A 10,387-nucleotide genomic window follows, 5' to 3' on the forward strand; every position below is an offset into this window, starting at 1 on the left:
GGGCTGCGGGAGAAGCTGGCCGAGCCGGGGGCGCGCACCGGGAGGCGGCGAGGGGGGCGCATCCCCACCATGGGCTGCCTGGACCCGCAGGAAGAGGTAAGTCGGGGTGCTTTCCGGGGTCCGCAGGCGTTGAATAAGGGGAGACCCGTGGGTGCCCGGGGGTGAAGTTTCGCCGAAGGATGGCACTGAGAGGGAAGCAAAGGTCGAAGGGGCGGGACTGACCACGAGTCCTTCCAGCGAAGTGAGAGGTGCGGGGAAGGGCGCAGGGGAGAAGTTGACACTGCTGGGGGGTTCAGGGGGGCACACCTATGTCTCCTGGGAGAAGCTGGAGAGGAGGGGGTGGGAGGCAGAGAAGGGGCTGCGGCGCTGGCCCAGACGAGAGAGGATTCCCCTGGCGCCCCTCGAACCTGCGATGTGCAGGGTCACGGAGGGAGGCCCCTGGGTGCGCAGGAGACCTGGGTGAAGGAGGGGATCTGGGGTGGGGTGGGGGCGGGGAGGGTACAGAGAGTGGGGTGTGAGTGGGAAGCTGACTGGTGGGGGGAGGGAAAAAGGGGGCTTGGGGCGCGAGGGGGAGCTGGAGCCTGGGAGGATGATACGAGAAAGCAGAGCTACTAGCGTGGGGTATCGGAGGGGGCGCGTGGAGAAAACGCAGAAGTGGAGAGCCGGGGAAGGAGGGGCTGTCAAAAGAAGGGAGGATGGATTGCAAATCCGAACACCCGGGCTCAGGCTCTAGCCGAGTTGTATTTGTTAGTTACTGTCCTCAGCTCCTCCCAAGGCCCCAGGTAGGGGCGGTGGTGGCTGGCGCTGAGGTGAGGAACAGCCATCTAGCTCCTCTCCTCATCCCAGCGTTATCACCCATCCACCCCCACCTCACCCCCAGCGCCCCTCAGGAGCCCTCTACTCCTTGGCCATCAACCAACCCCATGCTCTTGTGGGACCCCTAGGCATCCGGGATTCCTGACTGGATTCTCCTCAGCAGCCAAGCCGGTCTCTGGTCTTGCTTCCACCCTTTGAAGTGCACATAGATCTAATTAGTCTAGGTGTAATTGGCATAATTAGGCAAGTTGCCTTTCCTCTCTCCCTTCATCCCCGTGCTGGTCTGCTGCAGTCATTCCCACTGGACAGTGAAGGGGGGAGGGGAAGTCCTAACCTTTGACGGGAAATATCCAGCGCCCTCTACTGGCTCCCAAGCTACCCTGCAAGTTGTTGGGCCTCCTGGCACACATCCAAGTCCAGCTGCCTCCTTGGCCAGGGAAGAGACACACAAAACAAAGGGCCCAATAAACGCCACTGGGCTTTTATGGCAAGAGGGGAAGCAGTTTTATTATAAGGCTTTTATATACCAACTCTTAGCCCAAGGCTCTGGGTATATGTTTGGTCTGTGTCATGGGATAGGGGGAGGTATTTGTCTGGGATAAACCCTTGGGAAGGCACATAAGGATAGGGGTCAGTGAAAGAGAGAGAGAATGGGCTTGGGGTCGGGTGTGGGGCAGAAGGAAAGGAACCAGGGTCAAGAAAAGGGCATGGATGAGTCTGGACAGGGGATGAGGCTTGGGAATAGGGAAGGGGAGGATAGTGGGCTTGGAATTAGGAGGATGAAGATAAAGTGGAGAGGGAAGGTCAGGAGAGGGGATGGGGTGAATGAGGGTAAAGGAAGCAGTGGGGATGAAGGCTAAGGTCACTCTGAAAAGTGGGAAGAGAACTCACCAACTAAGACCCAGCTCACCTGAGCCAGGAGAGAGGATTCCCCGCAGTATGACACTGAGCATTCACACCCAATTTTTCTTCTCCCCACCCAGGATCTAAGGAAGACCTGGAGAAGGTGAGTTACTCCCACTGTCCCTCCACCTGCCACCATATCCATCACCTTTTCACAGGCCCATATCTATGCCCCCACCTAGGGTAAGACCCTAGGTGGGTCGGGGTGGGGTAGGGGTGTGGACACCAGAGGGTATCTACCAACGTCCTGATCCTTCTTCCTCATCTGTCCAGACTTGATGCCCCAACTCCCAAGACATCCAACACAGTAGACGATCTCCCTGAAGATTACCCAGTGGTCAAAAACATGCTTCATAGGCTGACAGGTAAGGAAGGGGCTAGAAGGGCGGGAATGGGGTGCACAGAGTCTGTGTTAGGTTTGCTCCCTTTTTATTCTGTTTTCTGTTGAGTGGCTTAAACAACAGAAAATCGCTACCATCTCACATTCTGGAGGCAAAAGTCCAAAACCAAGTTCCTTATAAGGGCTGTGAGGGAAAACTGTCTCTGTAACTCCTGGTAGCCTCAGAGGATCCTTGGCCTATGGGAGCCAATCTCCCTTCACATCCTCTGTATGCGTTTGTCTCTGGGTCTAAAGTCTTCCCCTCTTCCCCTCTTTAAAAGGATATCATTCACAATGGACAGACGAGGGTCCACCCTCATGACTTCATTCCAACTTGATTACATCTGTAAAGACTTTTCAAATCAGGCCAACTGGTCCTGGAGAGTGCAATATCTTTTTGGGGAGGAAACACAATTCAGTCCATAAAAATGTCTCTTCTATTCCTCTTATTTCAGCCATTCTTCCTCTTAAGTTTTCATTCACTCATACCCACTTCCTCTAACTTTAACAGACTCCTGGAAGTCAGCTGCCCCTCAAATGTCTTTTCACCAATTCTCATCGTTGTTCTCTAAAAGCTTCCCAGGACTCCTCATCTCTCCGGCCCCACCTATGAGCCTTCTCTGCAGTTTCTGTAGAGTTCCTTCCTCCAACACTCCCAAGATTGTCCTCCATCCTTCCTTAAACTGCCCAGAGAAGACGCTTCACCTTCTTGGTCAGCTACTTCCACCCAACTCAGACAGCTGTGGCACCCTTCACCCAAGTACCCCAGTGATTCCTTCTGGTCCTTGCTGCTCTCAGGGCCTCGTGTTCCTCCCAACTTCCTTACAGAAACGGACCCGTCCACTCCCTGTTCTTGTGGGTGAGTGGGCTGGTTTCTCTGGATGCCTAGGCTTCCTTTCTCAGCCCCTCCTCTCTGTCCCTTGGGGTTCAGTATCTGGTATCAGTCTTTCTCTTTAGGTTCATCCTGCTGACCCAGCTCCCAGGATCCACCCCAGATACTGCAGATTGAGATACCAGACTCCACTCCTCCCTAAAAATCAGATCAGCTTCACTCTTTCTCCCCAACTCCACAAACGAGTCAACCTCTCGATTGATCCCTACCCTCTGCCCCTGCCCTGGGCCAGAGGGCTCTTCTCTACCTCCAGTTCTACAGAAGTCAGGGGTGCCTCAGTGCACAGGTTAGGTCATGCCCAGTCCTGCCCTTCCTGTGCCTGCCCTGGGGTCTCTTACGTGCTCTCCACTACTTTTTCTCCGTCCCTTCCCTCCTGTCTCAGAAATCGCTCTCATGGGGTCCTGTCGCTGTCTTCCCCTCTCCAGCCGACCTGACCCTGGACCCTGGCACAGCGCACCGACAGCTGCTCATCTCCCCGGACTGCCGCAGCGTCAGACTGGCACCCCCGGGCACCCCCGCACCCCCTGACGGCCCAGCGCGCTTCGACCAGCTGCCAGCGGTGCTGGGCGCACAGGGCTTCGGGGCCGGCCGCCACTGCTGGGAGGTGGAGACCGCGGAGGCCGCCTCCTGCGGAAACTCTTCAGGGGAAGAGGAGGACGATGGCGAGAGCCGCTACGCTGTGGGCGCGGCCGGGGAGTCGGTGCAACGCAAGGGCCGCGTGGGTCTGTGCCCCGCGGGGGCCGTGTGGGCCGTGGAGGGCCGCGGGGGTCGCCTGTGGGCACTCACAGCACCTGAGCCCACGCCGCTGGGCAATGCCGGGCCCCCACCGAGGCGCATTCGCGTGGACTTGGACTGGGAAAGGGGTCGTGTGGCCTTCTACGACGGCCGCTCGCTGGACTTGCTGTTCGCCTTCCAGGCCCCGGGGCCCCTGGGGGAGCGCGTGTTCCCGCTGCTGTGCACACGCGACTCCCGTGCCCCACTCCGTATAGTACCCGCGGAAGGTTGAGCCACTCAGCTGCCCCTCTTGTCCCCCACGGTCGCCAACCACCCCTCCCCACCACACACACCTAGTCCGGCCTGCAGCCAGGTTGCTTTCTCTTGGACACAGAAAGCCCACTCATTCCAGGGGTCATGTCCACAGGCCTAGGGCAGAAGTACCAATAAGCACCCCACTCTCCTCTTTCTCTCTTCTCTCCGGAAGTGTAAGAACCCAACTAAACTCCTTTCCAGATCCAATACCAAAGCCCAATTCATTTGTGCCCCTCCCTCTTGAGATGCTTCTCCTGTACAGCCACCCGGTACTAACAACTTGACCTCTGCCTTCTACCTTACGCTATTCCACGTCTGACTTCTGACTTCGGGAAAGGCCTTACCCATCAGTACTGGTAAATGGCCCAGGTGTGCTACCAGAGGCCCTGCTAGTTATTTACCTCCCAGGTATGCCTCTCCCACTTTCAAAGGGTCCAATGCTTTCTCAAGTGCTAAGACTTAGCTTTCCTCCCCTGTCCACTCTGAGGTTTTTCTCAAGAGAAACAAAAGTCTCCTCCTAAATAAAACCACACCAAACTAAAAACCAAGAGTTGACCTGGCCTTGGTATTAGGGTCTTGTAGGAAACTTCATATCCTTTGCAGGTCAATTCTACTCCTCCCTTTTTTATGACTGCTTTCTATGCCTTTTCCATTAAAACCTTAAAACTCCCTTTTGCACATATTCATAGTAAGGAACCAATGGTGCTACCTCTTCTTTCCTCAACCCGGGAATCAGCTGGACACCCCAAACTCATCTCTGTACATAGCCTCACCTCTTTACCCCATGTGTATAAATGGGTCCGTATTTAACACATTTTGTGATGTTGGGTTATTTATTTTGTGCATCTGTGGCAATAAATGAGATCTCAGTGGTGATAAGGATTTGACTGATCTCTGCAATTATGCATGGCAAGAGGCCTGGAGAACATCCTGATACTAGTAAGAAGGGAGGGGAGGGCTGGACATCTGGGCAGGCAGAGGCATCAAGCTTAGGAAGGAAGGGGTAAGAGTTAGAAGGGGGTCTACCCCTATCACTGCGCCCTCTCTTTCCCTCCCACTCCCAGAGACGGAAGCCCCTGGAACTGTACTGGATCTGTTTCCAAAGTTGGAAGACCAAAGGCTGACTTGGCACTAAGTGACCCGTCTCGAAGCCAGCTTTGTCCGAAATCCTAGATCACATGATAGGAGAAGTTTCATGACATTTTCTATTTTCCATCAAAGGTGAGAATGACAAAGACCTGTCTTCCCTAACTCCCCTTGAGGGCACAAGGAGATGGGTGGAAAGGCCAGGGGAAGGCTGGGAGCCCTGAGGTCTCCCAGAAGGCCTCCCATTCCTCAGGCAAGGAGGAAGAGTTAGGATTATATAAATACACGAGTGAAAGAGTTCTAAGCCAGGAAAAACAAGCATAGCTGTGGCAAGATTGCCTGGAATCTGACTGGGACCCTGGCAGTGAAAGCTGGAGCTGTTGGAAACTCAATCTAAGTGTTTGAGACTCAAGTAGAGAGAGCAGGGGGCCAAGATAACTGGATCCCAGGACAGGCAGTTTGGCAGTGAGAACAAAGGGAAGAGACAGGGACCAAGGTGCTTGGACCCTGGAGCGAGAAGGAGGGGTGCTGGAGAAATGAGAGCTGGGAGAACCCAGAAGTGTGGGTTGTAGAATAGCAGCAAGTCAGAATTCCAGGATCTCTGGCTACCTTCTTCTACCCTCCTCCCCCTTCCATCTATCAGGCAGTGGAGAGGGGAACAGGGCTTGGAGAAGGGATCAAACGATGGGTTTAGTCCTTAAGTAGCCACATGGATACATTCAGGGCCAGCCGAACACAGGGATGGCAGGGATGAGAGGAATTTAGTGCTGCATTGGCCCTGGCGGGGGCTGGGAAGGGTCCGGAGGCTGTGGAGGGGTGGTGGGGGTCGGTTCGGGAGTTGAATGACGCCGTCCTTTGCGGTGGCCCCGTACACAGTGAGTGTGACCACAGCCCTCGTCTTCCTCCTCATCGCTCTCCGTGGAACTCTCGCCAAAGGCCCGAGGTTTCTCATAAATACAGCAGCCTGGGTTTAGAGGGAGGAATCCAGTTAAAAAGGGGGGAAGAAAAAAAAAAGGGAGAAGAGTGAGACATACAGTCAGTTCCATTCCCAAATTCTTACTTCCATTATTATTTTCTACTTGCCAGAGTCCAGCTTCCCCAGGCCTACCCCTGGGACTCAGGCACCCCAACCCTGTCTTTTCAGAGAGTCAGGGATCCAAAGTTCCAATTCTCCCATCTGTGGTACCCCTTGCTTTCTGACCTTGGCATATCCTAATTCTTTTCCTCTAACTCTGATCTCCTCTCCTGGATACCAGGGAACCACCAAGGCAATGACAGGACTAGGAGCGCCTGGGGGCTTCAGGAAGGCCAGTGCCAGGGCACATGTAAAGGCAGAAGGAATGCGGTATGTAGGGGGGAACCAGACTGAAGGTTACTATGGGCCAACCAATACTCACATTTTGATGAACGGCGCCCCATATGTTCGTTATCCACAGTGTCACTCGTCCATTCCACCTTCTTCTCTGGTTTCCGTTTCCGCAGCTTGATGGTTAGGCTCCGATTCTCCTGGAAGGTACAGTAAAAGGGAGAGGCACTCCCTTCTAATTCCTTCCTATTGACTTCTCCCACTCTCTCCTAGGGGCCACCTCTCTTCCCTTCCCCAATTCAATCATTCACGGAAATGGCACTAAAAGCCGAGCCAGTAAAGTAGAACAGATCTTTGACCTCAGGGAGTCCCTTGAGTAATCATGAAGAATTATTTCCTGTTCTCAGTGACTACTAGTACACAGAAAAGACGCAATTCCTAACCTAGGGGAGCAAACCTTTAAAAGAAAACATAATCCTCCCTGGCTTTCCATTTTTCTCCCCAAATCATCCTTGATGTTATTAATATATAATTGTTTTCTCAGTCTCTAATGCCTACTCCTTGATCTCCCTTTCTTTTTTCAGGTCACCTATTCTTTTTCCCATTAAAGAGAGAAATACATCCTCACCTCAAGCCTAGCACCCCATACCCCATACCCCTACTCCCTACCACCCTATCTCTGGTAATTCTTGTTATAAACTTCTTTAATCCGGATGTTATAAAACCCAAAACTACTTTCTCTCTTTGATAGCAACCTAACCATTTTCTCCCCCTAAAATTCTATACTTCCTTCTATTTACAGCTCCAATTTCTCAAAGTATCATGTCATCTCCAAATTTCTTGTCCTCTCTACTTCTTTACTCATTCCTTGAATAGCTACTTATTGGTAAACACCTTTCCGATTAAATGCCCCTACTGCAGGCCTTCAAACATGCTTTCTTACCTCCACTGGATTTTTACATACATTTCCTTTAGTTTCCTATATCACCCCCTAGTCCCCGAGCTCCCATTCTTTCATTACGCATACACACCACCGCTGCAACAGCATCACCTACATCCTCTCTCTATTCCATGTCGCTTGCCCAGACTTCTGCACCATGCCTGCTGCTCCAACTATCTTCAGTAACTTGCAATTCTCCCAAACCCAGACCCTTAATCCCACGCCCCGCCTGGATCCCCCGGCCCAACCCCTCAGCAACTCTCCCAAGCCCAATCCCCTCCCTCCCAGTCACCCAGACCCCTACGCAGTACCACCCCCCCCCGCCTTTCTCACGGGTTCTGTTGTCACGGTAACCGTTGTCTCAGTGACGGTCTCACTCAGCCCAGCCCCTGCCTCGGCCATGGTTAAGGCTGAGAAGAAGGAAGGCGGGGAGGAAGCGGGATGAGACACCCTTCTCTTTTTCAGTGTCCCTGAGACTAAGAGAATCGGTATCGGATTCAGAAAAATAGTCTGGATCCTCGGCCTTCTTTTCCCCACTCCTCCTGGGCCTCCGCTTCCCCACCCCTGAGGATAACCTGTCCAATCCCACTTCCGACTCTCAACTTCCGGGTGTGACGCAGACAGTAGTCCCCGTTTTCACTTCCCGGCTACTGACTGCGTCAAAACGCGGGACTCGCCGGATTAGTTCCGCAGTGGTGTGCCAGTGCGCAGGCGCCGCGAGAAAGCGCTCGGAACTCGGCGGAAGAGGCGTCGCGCGGTGTGGAGGAGGGTGGGCAGCTTCGGACACCCCCTCAGCTCAAGGAGGGGTGGGGCGGGAGGACAGCCGGAGCTGCGGCGTCCGAGAGGTGTGGCTCGGCGCACCCCTGCCGTTGAGGCGGGGGAGGGTTGCGGCACCCGGTTCAGACCTGTGGTCGCTGAGCCAGCCCCTCCCGTCCTTATCCCTTTGTGGGAGCCTGGGGAAAACTAAGGAGCCTTAGTGACGCCTTACAGTAACCCACTGGCGTGGCTTCTTCCGTGGAAATTAGAGAAAAAGTGATCTAGGAACAGTTGTAGGCGTTTGAGCGGGTTTCTTCATGCACCTTCCATTTGGCGTTTTCTCCTGTCATTGCGCTAAGCCTTTAAGACGAAGGAGCATAAAACTCGCAGATCCTGCCTTTTAGTTCCCATTGTAACAGGGAAAGATTACGCGTTTAGTAGTAACAAAATGGTAAGTCATTGGGATACTAACCTAGAAATAAATCGCATCTATTAAATTTGATTCTGCCAGCATTTCTGGGGTGGAGATGAGTAATATTAAGGAAAGGTCATAAATTGGCCAATTTATGCTTTGATAGAAAATGTTTCTCAGGGATGCAAAAAAAAGTAAAAATGAGGGGGCCTCCCTGGCTGGAGCAAGGGTTTAAGTCTCAGCACTATGACGCTATCCACAGCCACTGCAGCTGGAGTTACATCCCAGCCAGGAGGCTGACCCACAATGGCACAGACCTGTCCCATCTCGCAGCTCTCCTCAGCATTGTTTCAGTCAATAAGCTTGTTCTGTTCCCCACTGTCTCTGGTGAATCCTCTCACCTGTACCCCGGTTCAAGAATGCATAAATTTTTTTTTTTTTAATGTAAAAATTAGAACCACAGGCAAATTGTTATATAGCTAGCTTATAATGTATTCCTTACACTGATGCAGTTTTGTACGCTGAGATATAAGGGGGATATTACATACCAAATGAGGCAACAGATGTCTGTGGTTACATACAAGTCTGTAAGCTTTCCTAAGAAAGTTGTGTTTTCTCCTGTATTAAGAAGCAGGGAAAGGCTTAAAGGATAGAAACATGAACAGAATTGCTTTAGGTTTCCGGGGTGGGGCAACAAAGTTACTGCCAGAACAGTTCAAATGAAATGTGGAAAGCTCAGCTCTGCTGATCCCTCCAAACTGCTTTCAGGGGGGTCAAAGAGAAGAGTTTATGTTTGAAAACTCTGCATACTGCTAGGTAATTACAATCATTACTGTAACACCTTGATTACCATGTAAATCAAGGAATGCCCTGACTAGATTTCCAAACACAAATCTGAATGTTTACTGAGCCTGGATTACATGTATTTGTTTCCCTTTCAGGTTTGTGACTCAAACAGAACAAGATACAATCCAGCATGTATAGTGGAGCCCATTAAAAGAACAAGTATCTCCATATAGTGGGATTCCTTGATTATTACTTTTTTCTACCTTTCTACATATATTTCAATGAATATATTTATCTCAAGCAATTAAAATATATGTGCATATTCCCAAAATGTCACTTTTAGTAAGTATTTACTATTCCCTTGGTATCAGAATTTATTGTCCAAACTTTCATATCAAGTAGAGCTGGTTAAATTATCTATTGAATTGCTTAGCATGCAAACTCCCACTTTTTGTTTCCCTAAAATGTGGGTATATACTTGTAAGTTGCTTTTTTATATTGGTTCATTCTTGGCTCCATTTTCTCATACTTGTATTTTTCTTCCTCATGTACTAATTTATATTATCCTTTTGTACTTGCTATATTTGTTGACAAAACACATCTCTGTAAGCTCATTTAAATTCCTTTTGAAACAAGATATTGTAAATAATATACATATGCCTGGGTCTTATGGAAAATATAACTTACTTTTTTATTGAAGTAACATTGTACTGATATAACACTCTTAAGTTTCGGGTATGAAAATATAACTTTGATAAGGAAATTTAATTAGGGGTAGGAGCTCTCTGAGAACAGTTGGTATTCCCCATATGATGATCTGCTTCCTTTGGGTAGCAAAGCATTCAGCCAGGAGGTCTAAAAACCTAATATCCTCCACCTTCCAAGGAAGCCTGGATTGAGTCATCCAAAATAAAAATCAAGAGTCTTCCTTCTCCTGGAACCTATGGAGAAATAAAGGATTTGTTATATTTGACCAAAGTAAGTGGTTCAAGCAATTTAAAATGAGATACTCAAAGAACATTCACATTATGCTAATGTGAAGTACTGGCAGCTCTGACTCTTCCTTCAAGACAACTGAAAAT

General features: G+C 50.8%; 3 protein-coding genes across 4 annotated transcripts in view; 1 reads left to right on the forward strand and 2 right to left on the reverse strand.

The window, feature by feature from the left end:
* RNF39 (ring finger protein 39) overlaps window positions 1–4,153 on the forward strand; it is a 9,164-nt gene extending 5,011 nt beyond the window's left edge. Inside the window, 4 exon segments of the mRNA XM_004694716.2 lie at window positions 2–96; window positions 1,800–1,822; window positions 1,993–2,084; window positions 3,416–4,153. Coding sequence (XP_004694773.1) covers window positions 2–96; window positions 1,800–1,822; window positions 1,993–2,084; window positions 3,416–3,996 — 791 coding nt within the window. The 3' untranslated portion in view covers window positions 3,997–4,153.
* A 527-nt stretch (window positions 4,154–4,680) lies between these two features.
* Window positions 4,681–7,964, reverse strand: PPP1R11 (protein phosphatase 1, regulatory (inhibitor) subunit 11). The gene is made up of 3 exons (XM_004694746.2): window positions 7,685–7,964; window positions 6,503–6,611; window positions 4,681–6,069 (listed from the first exon to the last, which is right to left on the reverse strand). Exons 1-3 carry the CDS (start codon window positions 7,751–7,753, stop codon window positions 5,867–5,869), a joined length of 381 nt encoding a protein of 126 aa, XP_004694803.1. The 5' UTR covers window positions 7,754–7,964; the 3' UTR covers window positions 4,681–5,866.
* Window positions 7,965–9,801: 1,837 nt separating this feature from the next.
* Window positions 9,802–10,387, reverse strand: part of ZNRD1 (zinc ribbon domain containing 1) — a 4,318-nt gene continuing 3,732 nt past the window's right edge. Inside the window, exon 4 of one of the 2 annotated variants that reach the window (XM_004694747.2) lies at window positions 9,802–10,246. In XM_004694747.2, coding sequence (XP_004694804.1) covers window positions 10,222–10,246 — 25 coding nt within the window. In that variant the 3' untranslated portion in view covers window positions 9,802–10,221. The remainder of the gene's footprint in view (window positions 10,247–10,387) is intronic. The other variant, XM_012734129.1, reaches the window with a different exon arrangement.

Source organism: Condylura cristata, unplaced genomic scaffold, assembly GCF_000260355.1.
Source record: "Condylura cristata isolate star-nosed mole 26May11 unplaced genomic scaffold, ConCri1.0 scaffold00046, whole genome shotgun sequence".
NCBI classification, from domain to species: Eukaryota; Metazoa; Chordata; class Mammalia; order Eulipotyphla; family Talpidae; genus Condylura; species Condylura cristata.